Source organism: Ictidomys tridecemlineatus, chromosome 16, assembly GCF_052094955.1.
Source record: "Ictidomys tridecemlineatus isolate mIctTri1 chromosome 16, mIctTri1.hap1, whole genome shotgun sequence".
In the NCBI taxonomy this organism is placed as follows: domain Eukaryota; kingdom Metazoa; phylum Chordata; class Mammalia; order Rodentia; family Sciuridae; genus Ictidomys; species Ictidomys tridecemlineatus.
In genome coordinates this window covers 52070882-52095774 of record NC_135492.1, presented here as the reverse complement: position 1 = coordinate 52095774, position 24893 = coordinate 52070882, and the positions used below count along the sequence as shown (strand labels likewise).

At 54.9% G+C, this 24893-nt stretch overlaps 1 protein-coding gene across 2 annotated transcripts in view; it reads right to left on the bottom strand.

Moving 5' to 3' along the window:
- The window catches only part of Eif4e3 (eukaryotic translation initiation factor 4E family member 3), a 30304-nt gene extending 7151 nt beyond the window's left edge, over window positions 1-23153 (bottom strand). The window contains exons 1-5 of one of the 2 annotated variants that reach the window (XM_078033599.1): window positions 22960-23153; window positions 10577-10649; window positions 5636-5730; window positions 4797-4857; window positions 2418-2484 (exon numbers count right to left, since the gene is read on the bottom strand). In XM_078033599.1, coding sequence (XP_077889725.1) covers window positions 2418-2484; window positions 4797-4857; window positions 5636-5730; window positions 10577-10649; window positions 22960-23120 — 457 coding nt within the window. In that variant the 5' untranslated portion in view covers window positions 23121-23153. The remainder of the gene's footprint in view (window positions 1-2417; window positions 2485-4796; window positions 4858-5635; window positions 5731-10576; window positions 10650-22959) is intronic. The other variant, XM_078033598.1, reaches the window with a different exon arrangement.
- Window positions 23154-24893: the final 1740 nt, after the last annotated feature.

The window sequence follows — 24893 nt, the reverse complement described above, 5'->3', positions numbered from 1 at the left end:
AAGCCCACCACCAAGAGGAAGCTCTGCTTTGGAAACACGCTGCGCCTGGCTCGCTGGGCCGCAGACCCACGTGTTCATGCCCCGCTCTCTCCGTGGTCTTGTGCAGGCTAGGCCACCTGGGGATCTGAGTAGGAGTTCCATAAGGGCTTGTCCAACTTCCTCAAATCATCTTCAGCAAACAATTCCTCCCTCTCCCTGTCCCTCTCCTCCTTCTCTCCTTTGTAAACGCAGTGGAACCTGGCTAGATGTGTACAACACTGACTGCTTACAGAGATGTCCAGGAACGGACAGAATGGGACCAAGGGTAAGAAGGGGCACTGGCGGGGAGGCTCTGGGGGCTGTGTGCTAGTGACCGGGACGTACGTACTCTGTGAACATCTACCAGACTCTAGGAAGGGTGGGCCTTGTATGTGCATCGCATTTAGACAAAAGTGTAAAGAACACACAAAACCGTACCCTGCCTCCTGTGGAGGCTAACCTCAGACGTGGTTCTCATTTAAATATAGAGTTTCTAGAGCTCAATGATACATTTCACATAAAAACAGAATTATCAAAGGAAGAGGGAGGCTGGGAGGCCTTCCACCATCAGGAGAGGCGGAGAGGCTGCTAGACCAGCCTTCTGGGGAAATCTGCGCATGCCGGCCTCAGGACGGCCTTTTCTACACCACTGGCCGGCAGGAGAGGTACCAGGTGGGTGCCAACAGGCTGAACCATCTGGGTTTGGGCTGGGCTGGGCTCTGGTGACCTGGTAGCTAAGAGCACAGGCCATTCCAGAGTGTGGTCAAACATCCCAGCCCACACAGGCCCACCAGCAAACCAGCCCTGTCCATACACGGAGTCAACCAGCAGCACAAGACAGCACAGCCAGGAGGAGCCACCACTCAAAGGCGACAGACGTGGCCCAGCAGGACTCCTCACTCAGTGCTGGGTAGTTATTAGACTTCTCCCTGGTTCTGGAAATGGGAATGATTCCTGCACAAGCTCCCTCTCCCAGGGCTCCACGTGCTCAAGGTCATGCACAGGAGGCCCAAGGTAAACTTGCTAATGCTCCCTGCGGACCCGGAAGGAATCACGACTTTTAAGACACTTTTACCTTCACCAAAGCTTTGCCTCACATGGATAACAAGTAGTGGAAGAAGTAAACAAAACAAAGTGGAAATATCTGAGATTGCTGGGGAGAGGGGCTGGAGATGTGAGGGGGCGGGGGGGGGGGGCCTCAGAGTGCGCACTGAAGTCTCCCGAGGGCCACTGTGCAAGCCTTTCAGCAAGGAATAGTAAGAACGATGGTAAATAAGAGTTGACTGAAGGCCTAAGTGAATTCAGGCGGATCAGAGAAGCTGTTATGCTAAGGTCTACCTCCCAAGCCTTTAGAAAAAGGTCCAAAAAAACTCTACCAGTCACCTACCGGGTCCTCTGTGGGGTTTCCTCATGGACACAGAGCAAAAGTGCTGGCCGAGGGGCAGGCGCCCTGTCAAGGGAGGAGCTCAGCCTGCACAAGGCCCGGGGTTCCATCCCCAGCACCAAAAGGAGAAGGGTGTTCATGGGGCCCCCGTGTGGACCCCTGGGGTATGGCAGTGGGTGCATCCCGGCCCCTGTGAATGTCCTCTCTGAGCAAAGGCCAGGAAGGATGAGAGGAAGGGGCAGGGACTGAGCAGGACGGAGGGTCCCTGCCTCCCTACAAACCCTACTGGACACCCAAGGACCTTCCCCTTCCAGAAGACACCAAGGAGACAGGGAAGACGAAGACCAATTCATCCAGGGCCCTCGGATGGCAAGGGGTGTTTTCTTTCCGCGTATTTTGGACAATTGGTGGTGGATACTGTGAAGTTATGTATGGAAATACTTATAGGCTTGTGCGTGTGTGTGCACACACACCTGCGGGTCTGCATATACTCCTTGGTATCTGCAGGGGATGGTTTTAGGACCCCCATACTAAAATCCTTGGATGCTCAATTCCCTCATATAAATAGCACAGTACTTGCATATAAGCCCCTTGTACCTTAAATCCTCTCCAGGGCCCTGATACTACACAGTGACTTACGTTTATGTTACATAGCAACATCAATGCTATGCAAATAGTTACATTGTACCCTTTCAAGAGTACAAGGCAAAAAGGAAGTGTGTGTTCCATCCAGGCACGGTTCATCTTTTCCCATATTTCTGATCCGTGACTGATTGAATCTGTGGGTCAGAACCCCTGGATGACTGTATACATATGGCAATACACCCACGCACACAGACATCCATACCCAAGACCGAACCCAGTGGTCACATGAAAACAAAAATGCCAATAACTTCACGGTTCCCCAGTTGTCCCCTTCCAAACATACAACAAGAGTACCACACGGACAGCCACGTGCAGGCGGCCAGCGGGATGGAGGCTGACAATGCGGAGGACAGAGTGGCCACTCCCTTACCTGCTGCTGCACAGCCGGTGAACTGTTCCCCGATGGTGGCCAACAGGAGCTCTTTCCAAACCGTGGACTGAAGTGGGAGTATAATAAAAAGACAAAACACAGTTTCAGATGACTGTGCTCAGTAGGTGAGCGAGTCCCAGCCCCTTCTTCACCCACATCGCGCGTGGCCACACCTGCAGCCCACAGACAGCCGGGTAAACCCTACGGTGGGCACGTGGCGCATTGGTTCACAATCAGCGTTCCCCAGATAAACATGAGTGATCAAAGTCGTGCCAGCCAGCAGCTGGCGCGTCCCTGGTGAGGCTGGGAGAAGGGCAGGGGTGGGAGGCGCTCCAACAACGGCCATTTTCCGGTTTCTTTACCTCTTCCTGAATTGAGGTGATTGTATTTGAGAGCTACTGGTAAAATCTTTCTCTTTTTTCCCTGCACCTGATGAAGCACTTCAAAGGTCACCCCAGGAAAGAACACTGAAGGGAGTTCAAGTTCGCCGGATCCTAGGGACTCCCACAGTCCCATTCTCTCGGCACAGACGGTCCATGCTGAGTGGCAGGTTTAGGTGTGACTGTGCGATTTCACTGGAAGAACTCGTCCATGTCCTATCTGCCTCCTGGCCATGGGAAGTGCTAGAGCTCGGCCAGCCCACATCCACTGACACCGTCTAACGTCCACTCAGGCCCTGGAGGCCCACCAGCCCTCTTCCTTCCTCCCCTTGAGAAGCTGGTCCCCTTTGTCCGGCCATATCTTAGCACTCTGTAGTCTCCCCTCCTGGATCCTCAGAGGCGGATGGGCAGGTTAAGGGACTGAGCATCCGTCTCCATGGGTGAACAGGGCAGTAACAATGGGGCTGACCTCTGGGGATTGAGAGAGTGGCCTCCATTAGTGAAAGGCATCCAATGGCTGAGCACCGAGATCACCAGGACACAGCGCCACCTTCAAGATGGTCCCCTCAACAGCTGCAGGCGCACCCTGGGCCAGGCACTGGACACACAGTAACTCAGTGTGATGGTGGGTGTTTGGTACTTCCTGGGAGCTGACGGCAGCGCGCCCTTTAACCAAGCCACCGCCCTTCACCCGGGAGCTGAAAGGTGGCCCCCCACCCTCAAGGAGGTTTCCCCTCTCCCTAGACCGTCCCTCCTCATCTACTGGCCTCCCCTCTGGAAGTCCTCTCTTCCACCTTTTACCTGTGCAACTCTGGCCCTGTGCTGTGTTGGGGACGAGGCCGGGTGGGTGGAGATCCAGGGCAGGGGAATGCCCACTCCTGTTCAGCCTGTGGGCAGGGCGGGCCCACCAGACTTCCACTGGGCAGCAGGGCCCAGCAGGTCCAGTTGCTTGGGCTCCAGGCACAGGAAAGGTTCTCTGGGACCAAGTGTGGCCCAGGGGCTAGCAAGGACAGTGGACCCGGACAGCAGGGCTGCTTCCTCCAGAATTCAAGGTCTAGTGCGTCAACAGCCCAGAAAAACAGAATTCTCTGTGAAATCTAAGAACAAAACCTAAGATTCCGCCCTCCTTTCATTCCCGCGGTCTCTGTGAGGTGGTGGGGGGCTTGTAGGCCGGCCTCGTGTGTCCTTTGTTCCTCTGATATCTTTGTCAAGTATGACTAGTAACACATCTTGGAGGTGCACACCCGGGCGATGGCTGGTACCCCGACAGGTGAATTCGGTCCTATCGTTAAGTCTGGGTTTACGGGAACTTGCTCCAGCTCAGACATAGGATTCCCAGCGACATTTCAATCTTGGAGCTTCTCCATTAAAGGTGAGGCTGGGCAGCTCTTTCCCTTTGTCCATTTTTGGTGAAGCTCTGTGCTTTCCTGGGGCTGAAGACAGACACTTTTAATGCCCATGTTTATTTTCAGATAATCGAAGACCTGGAGCCCACTCCCACACCCGGAAAACCCAGGCTCCTGAGGTGTGGCTTCTTCAAATCAGCCTTCTGCCAGGCCTCTGGGAGAGGCCAGGAACAGCCTCCCAAGACCCAGAGAAGGTCAAGATGCACAGCCTGTCCTGCACCCTGTGGTCACTCTCAGGGGTGCTTTGCCTTCCAGTCCAGAGTTGAGGAGTCTTGAAGACAGGGATCCTGCATCCCTCTTGGGAAAACCAACTTCTCCGTGTCAGTTGGGCTAGTGAGGAAGGACTGCAGCAGAGACCGACGGCTGTCTGCAATGTGGGCGGGCACTGCCCCCACACCATGTCCACACAGGGCCCAGCGATACACTTGAAGGTGACAGTGTAAAGAGGAACATCGCCTGGGTCAGAGAGGAATCTCTCACCCCAGCCTGTCGGGAGACCCACAGGCCGGCTTCTGAAAAGCCCAAACCACCCCAGCACACAGCCCCGGCAACCCCAAGTGCACCCGCTCTGGGAAGTGACGGAACCCACCTACCGTGCTGTCCTTGGGGACTTTCATCTTCCAGACGCCGCCCTTGGCATTACTGTCCTCTTCCCTGGATCAAAGAGCAACGTCCACAGTTACACCCATGGCACACAATTCAGCCTGGCTGAGAAGGGGCGTTGCTGCCTGTGCTGCCTGAACACTGATGACCTCAAAAGCAGAGCCTGCGGGCGTCCTGGGTAAGCTCCCCTGTCCTTGAACTGGAAGGGGTGGGGTACAGAGGGCAGAAAGCAGAGGCCAGGGCAGGCAGTGTGTCGGAACAGGGTCCCCCATCTCAAGGAGGTGGTGCTGAGGCTGCCTGGACCCCCGGGGGACGGAGGATGAACATACTGCCCCAGCTGACACTCCAAGTCGTGTCTGTGGGGTGCCTGCGAAGGCCATTTGTCACCACAAATAGGAGGCCACCTGAAACCCACCCAACCAGGAAAGCTCCAGGAGAGCATCGAGGGCTGGTAACAGCTGCAGACCGGGATCTGAACCATGGGATGACCCCGACCAGGGGACTGGATTAGGGGCGCCAGAAAAATCCACTTTGGACTCCATTTAGGTTTCTGTGTTTGCTACCAAGTGAGCTGAGAATCATTTTCCTGTGAATGGTGAGAACATAGCAGACCAGAGGAAGGTCTGAGGCAGGACTTGCTGCTAATTGAGACTCTGACCCTGGGCAAACTCAGGGTCCCACCCTCTAAGCTATTAAGACCCTGGGCCACAGCCAGAATCACAGGCTTGCTCAGGGTCCACGTGAAAGACACGCAGGTGAAAAGATGTCTCCCGAGGTCCCCAGCCATCTCCCTCCCACTGTGACCTCAAGTCACAAGTTAGACACTTACCAAAGCGGTCGCCTCTCTCCTCTCATTAAGTGGTAACTACATCTCAAAGGCAGGCTGGTCACAGGGGGGATGTTATTGTACACACTCCAGAATATCTTTAAGAGAGAAGACGATTTGTTTAACAGACCCAGTCATGATTCACCAAGCCAAGTCACATTAAATCCTATCCTTTTGAAACACATTTTGCTCAGTATCCCTTCTGAGTTTCTGCTAGAGAATGTAATATGACTTTAAAGCGTGTTCCTTGCCAATGCGGGGCCCGGGCTGTCCGTCAGGAAGCCGTGTTATTAGTGAGCATTCCATGCAACTTGTCCACACACGAATCTAGGAAGGCAATACCACAACAGGGCTGAAGCTACCAGGCTGTACCTGGGGTTTTCCCTCAGTAAGTGGATTCTGTCTGCACTTGGAACAAAAAAATGCATCTGGGTTTCGCTGCAGTAAACACTGCCCTACCTCTGTGAGTCCTACTCCATAAAGTCATAAACCTGAAACACACGCAAAAGAAATGTTTTGTGAAAAAGAAATTATCAACTGACACTGTGAAAAAAATGTTTTCCCCCTAGTGCATAAATGTTTAAGTTTGTCCAGTTAACTTGCATTGCTACGGCAATTAGATCTTTTTATACTTCTGAAGACTCCACTTGAAAAATTAGATGAGTGTGTTTGACTACATTCACGTGGGTTTTATTATATATTGGAATATGACTTTTTTCACACAGAAGGATCCAAAACAGGTACAGCTTTACGGTCACTGGTATTCTGTTGTCAACTAAATGACTTTGTCGTAACCTGAGCAAGACACACCGAGGGGAGGGGACCTGGATAGTGGTCTTCCCACGGGAGGCCTGGGGAGTAGGTCAACGTAGATGGCCATGACAGTGGACCCTCTCCTGACGCAGTCCAAGGTACGCACCCTCCTATCCGATCACGTTTCCTTATACTGGGTCTTGGGAGGAGGCCATGGTGCCTGGGCTTGGAGGTGTGAAGGAGAGGAACTGGTACGTGCTGCCCCCTGTATGGGCTGCCTATCTGCACCCTCCCCCAATTCTCGGGACACAGGAGCTGCCGTGAGGGCAGGAGTGGGCTTCTGAAGGCAGGAAGTGCATCCTTCTCCACATAAGGAGGCAGGAAGCAGCCGCCGCCTGAGAACCCTCTGTTAGCAACCAGCCTGCAGCTCAGGGAGAGCCTCTGAGGCCCTAACCTGACGGCCTTCCACAGACCAACTCCTCAGCCAGGCGGCCGGGCCTCCCAGAGGGGAGGAAGTCTGGATGTCACTGGCCACGCACAGGACAAGTTGCCCTCCCGTGTTAACAGGCTGCACAGGTTGTTTAGGAAGACTTTCTGGTTATGATAAACGATGCTGAGATTCTATTAATAGAAGAAATAGGAGTTTCTATCCTATGTCAATTTAAGGTAAGAGTCCATTTGGGAGGAATACCGGGTAGCACATAGGCACGTGGGACAGGTGTGGCTGGTCTTGGAGGTGACCCAGCAAACTTTGGCTGAGGTTGCCACAGTACTTTCAGGGAGGACTTCTCAGTCTTGTGACAGGCAAGGCTGAAAGACCCTGGGGACGAGGGAGTCCTTCCCTGCCAGTCTCACCCAGCAGGAAACTCTGCCTTGTGCCACACGGAAGCCTGGGCATGCTTGGAAGTCACATTTGGCTCCGTGCTGCACCCACCAAGGACACAGACCACCGGAGAAGCTGGAGATGGAATCAGCACCAGAAAACACCCTGCGCAGAACATGGAGCTTCCCAAGATGGAGAAGGGAAATAACTTCAACTCTAGGTGGACAGAAGCTGCTGGCTGCAGTGAGGTGTCAGGGGGTCCTCTGAGGTCACCGCTCGGTCAGGGGAGTGAAAGAGAACTGAGCTGGGGCGGAGGAGTCTGGCCCCATGGGCACAGTGTGACCGGGTGCTCCCTCTGGACATTTGGGCCACTGACCTCCCATCCTCGGTCTCCGCAACGATAAATAGGCATGAGAATTCCTCCCTCACCCCTTGAACTTGGGTTTGCAGAAGGGCCTCAGGGAACAGAAGGATGGATCACGTCTTGATGTGAAGCGCTCATTAACAACAGGTGCTTCTTAAATGTAATGAGGTGCACACATACAGGGATCAGACGGGATGAGGCAGGCAGACGGTCAGTGCCCACAGAATTAAAGCGTTGGCATGCAGTCACAGAAGGCAAGGACAGTGGGTCTGCAGGTGACTCTAAGGCCAGCACTTGCCTAGCTCCTGAGCATCAGCAACCACTCCTGGGAGCTTAAGGACACTCGGGGCTGACCTCCCTGATCTATGGGTAAGTCAGATGTACAATCTAGGGCACCATGGACCAAAAGGGACCACCGGACACAGAGGCACACATTTCTTCTACGTAAAGCATGGTTGGGGAAGTAGGAGAAGATGCCCCAGCATGTGTCGGGGACTGGAGCCCTCGGGGGATAACAAGGAAGACCTGGCCATGGTGCAGACTGCCTCTGCTTTGTCTGTAACCTGTTCTCATTCTGCTTTGTCCTTCTGGCTTCCTGCAGGCCAGCATCCCATGCTGGGAGCAGAAAGTGACCCCTTGCTTGGGCACCAGCCGGACACAGGCTGGCCAAACCAAGCCAGGCTGAGCCGCACTGCTGCCCGTCAGCCCTCTCGGCTCTCCACTGCTGACCTTCCCTGTGTGGTCCTGGAGCTGTGGCCAGAACCAGGTGACAGGTTCCTTAGGAGGGCGCTAGACCAGCTGTCGCCCTACATGACCACACTGAAATAGGGTGCTTCCTGCTTGGCCACCGTCTCTGCTAACTGGACTCTCCTGAGGGTGGGTGGCAGCAGCTGGTTGCTAAGTCCCCAGGGTCAGGCTGCTGCAAGGACTCTGTCACAATAGGGGACACAAATGACGGCAGAGGGGCTTTCCATGGTCCTTGGGACACTTCCCGTGTGCCTGACCTACGGCCCGTGGCCCTCTGCCAACAGCAGGCGGAGTCACTATTGTGGTTCTTCCCTTCTGTAGATGAGTAAAGGGTTACAGAGAGGCCAAGTCCCTCATCCAAGCTGCAGGGTGCCAGGTGGGGCACAGGAATCCGGGCAGCATGACCACCTTGTGCCCAGCCCACGTCAGTCCACCACTGAAGCAGAGTGCGGAGTCAGGAGCCCGAGTAAAAGCTGGCAAGACACGACCTTCCTGAGGGCCACGCCCTGCAAAGTACCCGACTGGTCCCATCTGGCCCTCCTCCAACCCGGTGTGTAGGCACAGGCCCTGCTGACACCTCATTGTACAGATGGGGAAACTGAGGCAGACAGCGACCTCGGACTCAGGAGGCTGCCCAGCCTCTCCCTTCACGGTGGACCTCCACCACTGCCCTGAAGAAGCCCTTTTCCTTACCATCCTGACGGAGTATCAAAGCCACAGAGAGACTGAACCTCTCTCCACAGAACGCATAAGGCCTGTCCATGTTTTATGCCACAGTGTCAGGCTTGTTCCCCAACCTTCTAAGAACCAATATTTGCCTCCATCGAGAGAGTATGGCCCTAGACAGCGGTGTTTTGTTTTGTTTTGTGTGTGTGTGTGTGTGTGGTATTGGGGATTGAACCAAAGGGTGTTTAAGCACTGAGCCACATCTATCCCTGGCCCTTTTCTTATTTTATTTTTTAAATTTAGAAACAGGGTCTTGCTAAGTTGCTTAGGGCCTTGCTAAATTGCAGAAGCTGGCCTCAAACATGTGATCCTCCTGCCTCAGCCTCCCAAACTGCAGGGATTACAGGCGTGCACCACCATGCCTGGCAGATGGAGAGATGTTCATGAGGACGACCTGTTGTGGCCCTGGAAAGCGGTCCATTTGTGATGCTCTCGTTCGTCCCTTCCATCCCTCGATGTCTACTGGGTTGAGAGCAGACACAGCACAGCACCCTGTGATCTGCTCCTTGCTGCCTGAACCAGCGCTGCCCTGGGGTCCTGACCATTCTGACATGGTGACGGGGAGGAAAGCCACAGTACCTAGGAACCGCAGGGGAGGACGGGCCTCAAAGGTGGGTGCTCTGAGGCTCACAGAGTGGCTGGGGAGAGGTGGCGATGTCGCAGACCCAGAGAAGGGGCAGCGGGAGGGGGGTCCTCCCAGGCCATGAGGCGCTCCTTTCTCTAGAGGGGCCGCACTGCCCATGGCGCTGCCTGTCCCTGGCACCTGGCGACTGTTTACAATGGCACTCTCCCTTCCCTTTGCTTTCCATGTGCTGATGTCACTTTCCCAACTAGAGAAGAAATGGCCAGAGGTGGGGACTGTCCTTCCACCAGCCCGCTGCCCTCAGTGGCCACGGGAAAGTGCCTGAGGGAAACAACCCAGATGCCCACCCGCTGGGGTTTCTGAGACACGGTGAGATGAAGGGTCATAGCAGGAAAGCTCTTTATCACCCAGGCCTTCTGAACCCCCAGGACACTGGACAGCACAGCCTGAAGCCACACCCAGGTCACTGGTCAACACAGCCTGAAGTCGGGCCTTCTAAACCCCCAGGACTGGTCAGCACAGCCTGAAGCCGGCTGCAGAGACACGTTCTGCCGCAGCAGGAGCAGCAACATCAGGCGAGGAGAGAACCTGGTAGGATCTGCTTGTAAAGAAACCAGAAACGAGACCCATTAAATAACTAGGCTTTAGAAAACACTGGCCTCCAGAGCTGGACTGAGAACTGATGGTACCACACGGCTGCGGGCACCTGAGGTGTCTTCGATGTTCTGCCAACTGTGGCACCAGCCCTTTCTTCTTTCCCGTCCTGTGGAGCCGGGCTGGCACCGGGGCCTCGTGCCTGTAGGCAAGGGCCCTACCACGAGCCACATCTGGCCTGATGCGCGACTCACGCACTCCTCACACAGCCCGGGGCGGGGGCTGCCGCTGGCTAGCACTACAGTGTCACAGCACGTGTCCAGGGTCCCCAGCACACCTCTCTGTGGCTCTTACCTGCACTGTTGGCACTGTGTAGATTTTCTTCAGATTTGAGGCGCACTCGGCGGCCGTGGCACCAGGGAGAGACCTAGGCAGTCGCCAGCAGAGGAACAGAGAGGCAAAGAGACAGGTCAGCGTGCGCCCGAGAGTCCACAACACCCTCCGCAGCTCTTAATACAAGTCAGGTCTAAGACCACAGATTCGGACACTCAAGGGGTGCTCCTTAGAATGAAAACCATGAACTTCTTGTTTGTGAAGACCATGTTTGCTTCTCCTAAAAATGAGCATCTTCATTCAGAGGAAATTGCAGAGGGAAAACAAGGGACAGAAAGAAGAAAGGCACTGGGAAGAGCTGTGTTTGTAAAATACACTAGAACAACCCAGCAACACCCAGCGTTTTGCCCAGGGCTTTAGAGAAGACACTGCCCACTACAGCAGAGACACAGGAGCTGGAGGGCCGTCCCCTGCGGGCGTCTGCAGACCTGTGGTCACACCACACACCCCTGGGAAACCGCAGGGCCATGCTGCTCTAAGGGCCTATCACTAAACGACCGCTCTCCTGAGTCACCTGAGTTGGCAGGTTCCCGACGCCTGCCTTCAGAAGGGACGAGGCTAGTTCTGCAGCAGGCTGTGCCGGCCGTGGTCAGAGTGCCTTCCTCCTTAGTGTGCTCTATGCTCCACCAGATGGCAACATTCTACACATTTAGTCATCAGCACACCCAGGGGATGGGAAGGGCTCCACCAGGCACCACTTCCCGGGACTGGGGGTGCGGCCAGGTGGTTGCAGGGATCCTTAGATGCTCAGGCTCTGCGTTCCTGGCCCCGCTGTGGCTCCCAGCATTCATGCTAGAGCTGGGGGCCAATCCAGGGGTCAGAATTCATCCCCCACTCCATGCTCCTCCAGATCTACACCTCTGCAGGAGGAACCAGCACCAGCCCAGGGACACATCTCCCAGAACCCCTGCATGTCGCGCCTTATGGACACTGGTTAGCCGCTGCACGCTGGAGATGCACACAGCACACAGGTTTGCTCAGAGGCAGAGGAGATGGCAAGGGGCACGCCGGGGCAGGGTGGCGTGGCAGGCTACAGAGACTCGTGCCTGGAAGTCTGGAGGTCAGAAATGAGGACCTAATGGGCCAGTCTGGGGCACAAGGGACCTCACAGGGCTTGGGTCTGGAGATATCTACCCTAAGGCGCTGGGGCACTGTGTTACAATACTCTTTTCTGGTTGTGATTATATTTGCCTGATTTTTGCTTTTAAAAAGCAACTCCACTATTACCATCACGATTGTATATTTTTTTTCCCAGAGCTAACGCCTAAAACAACCATTCCACAGTGGCAAAGAGCCAGGTGCCAAACCCCCTCGCTACTGATCTGGACCCCAGATGAAATTCAGCAGCTGCGGATGCGATGAGCTTGTGGTTGCTGAGGCACCGAGTTGGGTAGATAACACTTGGCGATTGAATGGGAATTTTTAGCTTTTTTGGTTTATATTATGAAAGATTATGGGGAAGAAAATGAAAATTATACTCATTCCTTCTGAATAGAGCGCTCCATGAAAATTCTACTGCTATGACAGAAAATCTCTTGGTATTTATTCCAATACAGTTTTCTTACTTTTAAATGTCTGGCTGGACTGTTCCAGCAAATATGCCCCCGCCCCCCCAAAAAAAACCCATATATTCCTGGGTCCCCCAAAGCATACAACAGAATACACACAGGACTCTATCCCTAGCTGTACACGGGGGAGGGAGTTAGACCTCAAGGATAGGATCATATTTCGCATTTTTTTCATTTTGGAGAGGATGTAGTTCAAATTTTTACCGACTTTTAAGTTATACTTCATACAGGATTGTGTCACTTTCAGCAAATACTATATGAGAATATTATCATTTAACTTAAAAAATCATCAATGAACCGATGTTTTTCCGATGCCTCTTCCCAAGTGGCTCTGTCTCCAGTCTGGTCTTTTCCTCCTAGTCCAGCGCAGGGGAAAATTACTCCAGAGCATTAGGTTTGCTCAGTTGTACTGTTTGTGAAGATATGAAGTTTCCAGACCCCAGGAAAAACCCGTGGAATAAAAGCCCTTTCCAGACTTACTATTATAACAATGCCACCCGCTAATTCGTATGTGCTAAATTCTTTTTTTTTTTTTTTAAATGCTGCTGGGACTCAAACGCAGGGCCTGTGCATGCCAGGCCAGCACACTACCACGATGCTGGGTGCACCCCAGCCCTGTAGTGCCAAGTCCTTGACACGTGCTAAGCATCTGACCTCGACTCAGCGCTGAACCCTGGGCGATTCTGCTCATGCAGTGGTCAGTGTTACTTATGACCACTGTGCAGATGAGCCAGCTGGAGTTAGAGGGCTTCATAGCTTGCCCCAGGGCACACAAGCTGGATCTGAATACAGGTCACCTGTGGATTTTCTGCTCCCATCCCAGGCTGCTGAGCTGGCCCATCAAGTCGCAGAGACACTGGGGTTTTGTGCTGAGGATAGAAGCAGAGTCTTGCGTGTGCTGACCACGTGTCAACCCTGAACTTGGCCCCAGGCCTACACTTAACTTTCTAGGTGTTTTGCAGTGGATTCTTGGCATGGTCTCAGGAAGGCCTCTAGTTTTTCTGAATCCCATTTTTAATGCCAGATTGTGACTATATGATTTTCTTAGAGGAAACAGTACTAACTGTGTCTTTCCAACACAGAAGGGCTGGGAGAGTCCTCAGATAAGGCAACAGGATCACACTGAAGGCCTGTCTCGCACTGACACTTGAACATCCTCGGTGCGGAAGCCCTGGGGCGAACAAGGAGATCTGTCAGGTTCCCTAGAAACTCAGTTCCCTAACTTCTTCCTGGAAGAGGCTGAACTCATGATTTAGAGGTTCCTTCCAGATGCTGGGAAGTTTTATAAATAGCCAGGTTGCAAAATACCAGGACAATGATGTCAGAACTGCAAGGCTCGGCTGGCCAGCAGGAGGCTTGGTGTCCTGTGTCACCACGTCTGATTCGGACGGTCACTGGAAACCACCAACATGCTCATACCTCAGTCCCAAGCCTCAGACTTCTTTCACAAGCCAAACTGGGCCATAGCCACCGAAGCCATTTTAAAAGGGCAGGCGATCTGAGAGTTCTAAACCGTCTGCCTTGTAAGCTGGCTGGTCTGTCCTGGGCTTGCTGAATCAGAGTGGAGCCAGAAGCCACGCTGGGTCCCATGTCTGCTTCCTAAGGTAGCAGTGCTGGGTGTGGGAGGGGCCACGGCTTTGAGGCAGGCAGCCACACTCTCTCTGGGGCCACTCTACCAGTCAGCTGTCACCGCCAGAAGCCAGGGTTTGTGACAGATGTCAGTGAAAGAGACGTCTTCCTAGTGTCACACGCACACAGGATATTCTCTTATCTTTAAGAGTTCATTCATGTTACAAATCCCAGACTCCAACAGAACCCAAATCGAAACCCTCTTTCTGCTGATCAGGCTTGGCTGCCCAGGGATGGCACTCAGGGGTGACACTGCGCCCCAGGGATCTTTGGCCATCTCTGCAGACTGCTTGGTTGCACGGTGGAGGGCGTGCCAGGCTGCTGTTGACCCCCCCGTAGCACAGGACACAAAGCCCTGGTGATGGAGAACCACCTGGTCCAAAAGTCCTCAGTGCCCAAGCTGAGCCCCGCTACTGCAGCCCTGCCACAGTCTCAGAGGCTTAAAATCCACTCGACAAAGATATGAGGCACACCTTTTAGCTGCTGGGGTCCTGTGGTGACCCTTCTAGACAAAGCCCTTGTTGCCATGGGGTATATCTCCTAGAACCCTCTCAAACTTCTAGAACCCTCTCTCCTGCTCAGATCTCCCCAAAGGCAAAAAAGCAATGGCCCAGACCTCTTCATCTGCCTGGAAGAGTGAAGGCAGGTAGGAAAGTCAAGAGGGGAATACAGACTGCCTGTGTCCCTTCCTGGAAGACGGGGCCACAGCCAGGGGTAGCCGAGAATCAGGGACCAGCACGTTGCACCTGCTCTGAATTCTACACAGCCCACAGGTGGAGCCCAGAACATGGCCTCAGAAAGACAAAGGTCCCCTGGACAGCGCAGGGTAAGAGATCTGAATCGCCCACCAACACTTCCCCTCCGCTTGAGAGCGCTACACAAAGGCTTGCTCTCACTGACCACGGGTCATCTCCACTGCTTCCAGAAATCCTGCTGGACTGTTTCACTACCCCCACTTCACAGATGAGGAGGCCAAGGCTTGCGAGCCTGTTTTTAGTAGCAGATCTGGGTTCTTCTTCCGCTGTCTGGCTCTGGTGCTATGATCGGCCCCGCGGACGAGGCCGTCTCCCACAAAAACCCAACCGGCACTGTCAACGGGGTGTTCCCCCACAGCAGGCCTCACAGCCCCTCTCTGCCCCCTTTGAGATCACCTCCCTCCCAGGCCCACCCTCCAACACCAGGTGTCTGCCACTCTGCTGGGAGGAGCGGGGCAGAGATGCCAGGATCCCTGGAGATAAGGGCACCCCAATGGGAAATGAGCAGCACAATCTGGGGGGACCACAACTCCACGACCTTGTGTTTGGGGGCCAGACAACAGAGGAAGATAAAGCACCAAACAAGGGCCACCCACAGGTGGAAGCAGGGGACTTGGGGACTGAAAGGAATCAGCAGGTCTGAGTTCGAGTCCCAGCTCTGCCACTCAGCAGCTGTGGGACCAGTCTGACCCTCACTCTCTTTCCAGAAACCTCCACCAACTACCGTGCTGCTTGGATCACGTGAGATAATGTTGCACAGGGCTTGACACATGCCTCTGAACACCTCCCACGTAGCCCTGGGGACACGGCCATCATCAGCTCTGAGATGGACAGACAGGTGCAAGGCAGAAGGATGGAGACTAAGAGAGTCACATGCACAGCTGGGGACCTCCGACATCCAGCGTCAGAAAAGCAAGCATGCCAGGTAGCAGCCTCCCTGAGCCCAGGGACTCAGCCACAGCGCAGGCCATTGCCACGTGGATAGGGCTGATTCAGAAGCTCTGCAGGTCAGTGCATGGGAGGAGAGGACCTTGGTGGGCCCAGCAGATGATGGACGTACAGCATCGGGGAACTGCCTATGTTACTTAAGACCAAAGCTCCCAGCTCTAGCTTGAAATTACTGCCATCTCTCGAGCTTGACAGAGTCATAGGAAATGCATCTTAAGCTCTATGTGAGATTGGTGCGACTTCCTTCTCATTTGGAGAGATAGGAGAAGGCAGGAAATTCAATAATGTTGGACCAACTGTTCCTGCGGTGGTTTCCAGGCCCCTAAGCCCCACTTACACACAAGACTGCAACGAGCTGTTTACAAATCCCGTGCGCTCCTCATTAAAGCAGGTCCCTGAGCACGGTCAGGATGAAACTCTTAGCTTGATTTAAGTCCCCAATGCTTGAGAGCATTTCATTGCTTCCTTATTTAGGAAATGCCAAGTGCCCGATAAATGAGAGGACTACTCATCCAGCCCCACAGGCACACACTGTCTCACTGGAACCCCACTTTGCAGGTATGGAAACCAAGTCTGAGGGTGGAATGGGAGCCTGCCCAGATGTGTAATCGCAGCTGCAGAGATAGGGCCTGAATCAGGACGAGCCACCCTGGACACGTCCCCTGGGGCCACCAACACATTCTGCACCCAGCACAGCCCCAGCTGCCCTGCACCCTCCTACCCTGCCTTCTCCGTCAGCCCCAGCTTTCAAGAACAAGGGGGCTTTGTGAGCTCCTGGCCAGCTGCAGAGGCCGTGGCACCCCACACCAGCCATCTGAAAACCTGGAGGGGCCTCTGAGAAAGTGGGCACCGAGCAAGCCTCCTCACACCTACTTGACTGTCACTGAGGGTGTGATCAGTCACCACGCACCATCGTTAGAGCTGGAAGCTCGTTAGAGATGCACCTCCAGACCCTCGATTTGAGATGCGCCGGCCGGTGTAGGCCAGTGCAAGGCGCCCAGAGGGGAAGACCCGTGAGTGACGGCATCGTAAGAAGGACGCAGCCCTCACTGTCCTCCTGGGCTCAGCTGGTAAAACCAGAACCTCAGGACAGGAGCCCCATTGCCCCGAAGGAGAGTCTGCAACAGACTCCAACATGTGTTTTCGGGCAGGCTCTCTGCAAATTCTGAAGCAGGGGGTCCCTGGCTTAATGATCTCCCATGTCACTGGCCCTCCGTCTCCCCATCTGTGAAATTCAGTGGCAGGCCCAGTTCCCACGTTTGGGGCTGGGGAGAATTATGCTCCATGCACCATTCATAGGCATAGGGAAGCAGTGTTCGGGGGGGTCGGGGACCCTGGTGCTTGGGGTCATGCAGTCCTTAATGCAAAGACTGTTTCTGATCTTTTTATTGCTGTGTGACCTCAGATAAGTTACTTCTGTGGGGTCCCTTCTTCCTCCTGGGAGGGTTGTGGAGTCCTCCTACTTCATATGACGAGGGTTTTGTGGCTGGTTCTGCACAGGGCTTCCCCCCATGCTGAACACGCAGGAGTGACGCACACTTCCTGCCAACAGTGCACACTGGAAAGAGACACTTAGGATGTCACACAGCATGGTATGCCTCCTTTCCGGACACAAGCCTCCAGGGTGCATGCACACAATATTTTGTGGAAAAAAAATAAAGAATGATGAAAACATTTCACCTCAGATGGGAGATGGTTTCCTTTCAGCCAAGAGAACCAAACTTTTGGGGGAGACTTTAAAGGCAGGCTCCTGTGGACTGCCATCCACCCCAGCTCTGCTGGCCGGGGGAGAGTCTGCACAGGCCCAGCTGCCTTACTAAGCCCCTCGTCCATCATTCACTCCATTAAAGAAGCTGTCACTATAATCACTTTTAGATAGATCTGTGGCTTGCGGCTACATCAGCTTCCTGTTGGGGGATGAGTCACATACGAAGTTCATCCGAGCCTGTTATTGACAGCTAATAATGCATCTGTCGAGACGACCCGTGTCATCCAAGGGTTTGGCTCTGCATGCTGATTCGGTGTTGATCCCTCCATCTCCTACCACTCCTGGTCCATCACATAGTTCCTTGGCGGTAGCCCCTGAGGCTCTTTCCAGCTTGATAAACAGTTCACCCTCTGTACCCAGTCTGGGTGGAAGGGAGCATGAGAGATGGAGAGGAAACAATCAAATAAACATGGAGATTTACAAATCAGCTAAAGAAGGCTGACCCTTGCAGCATCCCATGTGCTAAAGCTTAAGTCTCGCCCACAGCCTTGGGTTCGAGAGAGTAAATGCCACCTGCAATATTACCCACTAGGGATTAGTGACCTTCCCGAGTGAGGCCACTGGAGGCCCCTGGCCATTTTGTAAGAAGCAGCCGCTGACCCGCAGTGGGAAAGGCTGAGTCCCCAGGGGACGGCTTCTTCCTGCCAGAGAGATCTATCCAGAGTAACTCAGAATAACATCCTTGGCCATTTTAAGATTTCAGAGGGCAAAAAGGGGAGGAAGCCAGAGAAGCGGCAGCAGAGCCACTCTGCCTGCACACTGTGGCCCACCACACAGCCTCTTCCCCTGGCCTCACTCCTGGAGGCTGCTCTGTGAATAAAGATGAGTCTGGGGTCCCTGGGAAGCCCACCTCACCTCCCCATGTCAGGTCTGCTGTATGGGCCACACCATTGCTTGCCCCCAGAAGCACCTCCCGCTCCCTGTAAGGAGGGTCCCTATCGCTCATGCCTCTCTGTACCGTCTGCCGATGCTACTGAAGCACATGGCATGTGAGCTGTCCCTCCTGGGGCTACTTGTTGTAGCCATCTTTGCCATCTCCTCTCCCACCACAGTAATGGCCACTGGTACGGTCAATACCCAGAGCAGGGACTCCCCAGTGTGGAGGCCTGAGGTGTTGGCTGTAAATCCAGCTGCCTCTGCGAGGGCTGATGGAGCGGGTCTGGGGTCTTGCATTCTAATTAGCACAGCCTGGTGGCCCTGATGGAAGTGCAGGAGGAACTTTCACACTGAGATGCACAAACCTGGTGCAGCTAACCCAACGAGGCAGGACTGGTGACGGTATGTGACAGCTCACCCCTGTGACCCAACATGGAACCTGCACAACCTCGCTAAGCACCTACTGTGTGCCAGGCACTGCAATGTGCACTCCTAGAGTCACAGACACAGCCAGTGCAGGGTCTTGCAGCCAAGAGTGAGGGGTGGATACAGGTACTTGTCCATGATACAAGTATTAGCCTATAAAAATGCCGTGGGAAGGCCAGAGGGGAACAGGGTGGTCAGGACCCCTGGGCTTGAAGGAGGCAGGACAGGTTTTTAAAATTATTTTCCAGGAAGACAAGGGGGAGAAGGGCACCCCAGGCAGCAGGAACCTCATGAGTCCAACTTTACTAGTTGCCAAGTCCACAGTTCAGCTGAGAAAAGGGCCAGAGGTCTGTTGTGGGCTCCGCCTCCCCAGAAATACAGACCGAGCCGTGTGTGGGAGCTGGCGAGAGCTAGGTGACAACACTCAACTGCATGTGGCCTGCACGCTTAAAACACTGATATCTGTGAATTTCCACCACAATCTCTAAATCTGAGATTTTCTTTTAAAAAAAAAAAAAGCAAATTTTTTCTTCCGATTAATATAGCCGGTGTCTATAAATAAACCAATGTCCTACCACTGCTCAGAGCTGTTCAGATAGAGGCCCAGGTCCAGGATCCTCCCTCCTCCACCCCCTGGACCACACACCTGCGGGAGTGGCAGTTAAACTCCACTGAGTAGCAGAGAGGTGTCTATGAACAGTGACAGCAGGTGGACCCTGACGGAAGGCCAGCCAGGCCAGCCCGGTCAGGGCCCTGGAGGAGGGAGTAGCTGGGAAGCAGGCAGGTAGCCCAACAGGCTCTGGGCAACGAGGCTGGTGCTGACCAGGGCCTGTAAACAGAGGGACAGACACAGAGAGGAGGGGATGGCTTCGACTTGGGCAAGTTTCAAAGGGTCATGGACAGGTCAGAGCAGGACACCTGGGACAGAAGATTCAAGGACCAAATGGAAGGCAGAGGGTGTGGTGGGCCTGAGCCACACAGGGGCAGAAAAAAAAGAGGGTGCAGAGAAAGCCGCTCACTCGGTCACTGATCACCAGGACGACATTGAAAGCATCTGCGGACTTCCTTGGCTCTCAGAAGTGTCCAGAACTCGGAAGGGAGCCGGGGCTAGAGGTGGTAACCTGCGAATCATCACCAGGGTGCAAGGAGCCCCTGTCACTTCTGGGAAGGGCAGTGCTGCCGAGGGAAGTGTTCAACGCCTTGAAAACTGACCTTGCAGGCAGGGCTAGGCCAGGAGCCAGCATCAGGGAGTGAGACCCTGGTGCCCTCAGGTGACATCCCAGTGACAGAAGACCACAAATGATGGTAACACCACAGAGAGAATAAAGAGGGGTGTGCTGGGCACACATGTCAGCATGTGTGGGCCACGACATCAGGGAAGTTCTGGGGAGCAGAGCCTCCCAGGGCAAGTGACCTAGCACAGGGCAGTGGGAGGAGCCTCTGGGCAGCAGGAGGACCTTGGCAAAGGCCTTAGGGGATGCTGGAGGGAGAGCCAGGGGTCAGTGTGGGGGAGAGGGGGCAATGGGAGCAGGGAGGTATGAACTGGAGCAGGAAGCACAGCTGTGGCTGTGGGAGACCCTTCTGGCTTCTGCTCTGGGTGCAGCAGTTACAGGTGACTCCAGGATCTGGGATGGAGCACCGGGAGATGGAGTTCCATCTCTCCTGCCTGAGCTCAGAGGAGCAGGAATGGAGGAGGCACTTCCGCACTATTAGGTGGGAGAGCATTAGACCTCACGGGGACAGGCAGCAGGAGCTGGGTCCACAAGGACAGTTGGAGGGGGAGGGCTTCAGGTGGAGTTGAGGCCCCAGTCGGAGGAGTCCAGGGGGACAACTCAGAAGGAGGGGGTACCAGGGAAACACACAGGAAGCAGAGTGGCCTCCAAGAATCCAGAAAGGGCTGGGTTAGAAATATCAGCAATGGGGGAGAAACCTCCTCACCCTCTGTCTCAGTCCAAAATGCTTCATCCTATACCTCTCCCTTAAAACAAACCAAAACAACGACAAGGGCTGGGACGTGGCTCAAGTGGTAGTGCACTCGCCTGGCATGCGTGAGGCACTGGGTTCCATCCTCACCACCACATAAAAATAACAATATTGTGTCCGCCTAAAAAAAAAACTAAAAAATATTTTTTAAAAAACCCAACAACAACAAAACAAACAAAAACCCCAAGCCATTACTTAAAGTTATTTGGAAATGCAAATAACTTTGATGAAGCATCTCCAATTCACCCAGGGGGCCAGTGAATCTAGCCTGCTGCCTTCCTCCTACTGAATTCTCATAAGTTGCTCCAGAGACCTTGGCGGGGGTGTGGGAGGAGCTGGTAACTTGGGATCCTGGCAAGCGTGAAGTTAAGAGTCAAGAGTTGTTGAGCACTTCCTCCAGGCTGGGCGCCTGGTGGGGTTTTGCAGTCAGTGCCCTCAGGGAACCCTCAGAAGAGAGCTCTGAGCAGCCAGACGGCTGGGGAGGCCCAGACTTGCTCATCCTCCCCACGCAGCAGACTGGAATGCAGGGAGGCAGGCGCAGGGGGAATGTTAGGTAGCTGGGTGCTACAGAATCACAATGGAGGTCCCCCGAGGTTAATTGGGCAGCGCTTGCAGTGAGGGTGGCCCAGGGAGGCTCTCCTTCCAGGCTCCGCAAATGTTACTTCTAGGAGAGTTACAAACGAACTCCTAGAACATGGTGTGTTTACAGTCCTCAGGGGAAGGGGGAGCAGCCCACATGAATACAGAGCATTCCCCGAAAAATCAAAAAAGTCCAATAAAAATCATGAGATGATTGATTAGGCAAAATGAATTCTTATGCACAGCGAGGAAACTAATTATGACTTCTAAATGAACACGGCTGTTTCTATTAAAGATTTGACAGTGTGGCAATAACATACTTCAGTTGATGACTGACTTCAGAGGGAAAAAAAATGGGCAAATCAGCAGTAGGAAAGACACCATTTGGGTCCTCGCTAAAGTTCCATATTCTTATCTTAAAAGATACTAGAAATTCTTAAAAACTGTGTGTGGTCATAGGATACTAAAAGTCTCAGACCATTCCTACAAGGTGTTGTTCTGTGGTGTAGACTGAATTTTGACCGGCTTAAAAAGAAACTTTCTTCACATGTTCTTTCCCTGGGTCCTGGGCATCCACAATTTAGGACATGGGTGGAGTTTTGATGAGGTGAAGGCAGGTACCACCAAACAGCCCGAATACAGCACAGCTCGGAAAGTGAAGGCACCTGGTCAGACCGGCTGCAGCGTGCCCACAGCCATCCCATAACCCCATAGCGAAAGTGAAAATGTTTCCAAAGCCAGACTCACTCCATTTCTCCCACCCGGCAACAAATTTGGGTCCTCAGAAAACAAACTGGCTGCAAGTGTCAGCTCTTCAGAGATGGGTGCTAGTTCCACTAGGAAGAAGGGACCCTGTTTGTCTTTAGAAAGTGACATGCCACCTTCTGAAAATCTTGCCTCTGGTTCATATAAGGCTCTTTGAAACCACAGCCGTGTCTTCTGTGGAACTGTCTCATACAATTTTATCACTCACATTCTCCCCCTGCCCCCTGACCGCGGTAGCCCCCAGTTCCAGCAGAGTTTCCACAGGCTTTGGGGGTCCACCCTGAGGGGTCCTCACTGGCCCCCGTGGGACCCAGAGAAGGGCTGTGCACTCCCAGGTCTATTCTCTCCTCAACATTTTCCCGTGTCCCTGGGCACAGTTCTAGGTCCTGGGATTTTTTTCAAGCGTCCAAAAAAAGCCGGGCTCCGTGACCCTCGACTGCGGGAGGCCCTGAGGACCGGAGATAAACAAGTTCGCGGTGGCCCAGGTCCCGCTGAGCGCCACGAAGGACACTAGGCGGGACAGGTGGGCGCCGAGGAGGGGGCTGCCGGGCGGACGCCAGCGGTACTCTGGGCCTCTCTGAGGAGCGGCTACTGTCCCTGAGGGGGCTACGGCTGTCCCTGAGGGGGCTACGGCTGTCCCTGAGGGGGCTACGGCTGTCCCTGAGGGGGCTACGGCCGTCCCTGAGGGGGCTACGGCTGTCCCTGAGGGGGCTACGGCTGTCCCTCGCGGGCAAGGGGAGAGCGACTCCGTGGAATCCCAGCGCGCGGCGGCTCCGCAGGAGGCGGGGGACGGGGAAGGAGAAGGTGTCACCGCGGCCGCGCTGCCAGGACTGGCCAACTCTGCCCGCTGCTGTCACAGCTCCGGGGGCGTCCGGGGCAGCAGGACAGCGCGGTCCGCCGAGGACCCTCCGCCCGCTCGCCCGCCCGGTCCCTGGCGCTGGCCCGGGGCGCGGAGGGGTGCAGCCGAAACTTGTGGACTGCGGCGCTGAGGCGCGGCGGCCCGGCCACCTCCGGCCGAGACAAAGCGGCGGCGCCCGCGCCCCTCACCTGTCCAGCCAGAAGGTCCAGGGCGAGTGCAGCGGGACCCCGCCCGGCTCGGGCCGCAGCGCCGACGGCAGGGGCAGCCCCGGAGGCTCCGCGGCGGAGGCCGGCGGCTCCGGCGACTCCCGGGCCCCGGCGGGGGGCGCGGCGGCCGGGGGCAGCGCCATCTTCTCCGCCCCGCCTGCCAGGCCGCGGACGCGCGGACCCGGGGGCGCCGCTGAGTCACCCGGCCGCCCCGCCCCGCCCAGAGCCCCGCCCAGAGCCCCGCCCAGAGCCCCGCCCAGAGCCCCGCCCAGAGCCCCGCCCAGAGCCCCGCCCCGCCCCGGCCGCCCCGCCCCGCCCCGGCCGCCCCGAGCCCCGCCCCGCCCCGGCCGCCTGCCACCCGCGGGCCAGAGCATCGCTACCAGGGCCAGGGGCAGGGCCCCGCCACCACCCGCTGCAGCCCAGTCCCGCCCTGGCAGCCGGAGCAGGCTGCAGCCCAGCCGCCAGCCAGGGCACCGCCAGCCAGGCGCCCTCCAAAGGCAGGCCCACGCTGGGTGCCGGCGATTCTGCTGAGGCGCCCTGCAACCCAAGCGACCCTGGCGTGGCCCGTAGGAGTGAGGGACACTGGAAAGGCCAGGGGCGGGCTCTGCAGCCGGCAGGAGGACAGCAGGATGGCAAGGCAGGCTACAACAGATGGAGGCCAGGATGGACCCTTGGATGGAGGCTCATCCTCCCATGGTGCAGAGGAGCAGGGACAGAGACACACCCGCAGTCTACAGGATGGACAGGGAGGCTGGCAGATGGCTGGAGGAAGGAAGGAGGGGTGGAGGCACGCAAGGGCAGATGGAGGCACAGTTGGATGTGACAGATAGATGGAGAGCAGGGACCAATGGCCAAATGGATAAAGAGACTCCGGTGCCCAAGAGGGCAGAGACAGAGGGTGGACCAGACCGAGCACTGACTCAAGGCATGAGGTGTAGCAGACCAGCTCTACATTGCACACGGTGACAGCGAGCCTCCTAATTCAGCAGATCTGAAGGAACCAGAGCCTCCTCCCCACCTCTCTGGAGTCACTATGTGGCCACTGAGAGCGGCTCCAACCTGACCCAAGGGTGGCCAACTTCCAAGAAGGGTCTCAGAGTCAAAGTACTCCAGCCCTTCCCCCAAAGCATAGGCAAGAAAGAAGGAAAGCAAGGCATTCTGAACAGAGCCCTGTGCTCCTAGGGCCTGTGCACACCCGGGTGTCATTATGCCCTGAGATTCCGGAGCTCCAGGTAAGAGGACCCTCCTACTCTAGCCTTGCCCAGGTCTGTTACTCTCTCTTTCAAAAGCAAAGCAGAGTCATATGAACACACACACTGCCCGCAACATGGCTGTGGACACGCTCTCTTCTTTGAACTTCTGGACAGTCCCTCTCTGTCCTTGAGTTGAGAATGTGGAGTTTTCCACTCATAGATTTTCCACCTGGCCTAGGGCATGTTCTGCTCCTGACTTGAACGTCCACTGGGAGGGGAGGAGAGAAACTGGAAAATGAAATGGGTTCAGGGACTTCTTAGCAGGGCAGGCTATCCTCAATCCAAGGTAGTGTCCTCCCCAAGAGATAGCCAAGGTGGCATAACATGTCAACGAAAACAGGATGGGCGCTTTGTAGTCCCTGCCTCCAGCATAATCTTCTAGCAACATAAGACGCCAGAAGCAGCAACATATTTTCTAAAGCCCTTCCACAGAAATCATGGGCTCCGCTGGTTAGACACAATCTCTCCTTTAAAACACAAATATGGCATCATGTAGGCTGTTCTGCACTTTACCCTGTTCATTTATCTAATAACAACAATCCAACAAGGAAGGTGTTACTCACCCTTATTACATGTGAGCAACAGAAAGGTTAAGTTAACCTAAAGGTCACACAGCTAGTAAATGGTAGAGCTGGGATTTGAACACAGGTATTCAGACTCTGG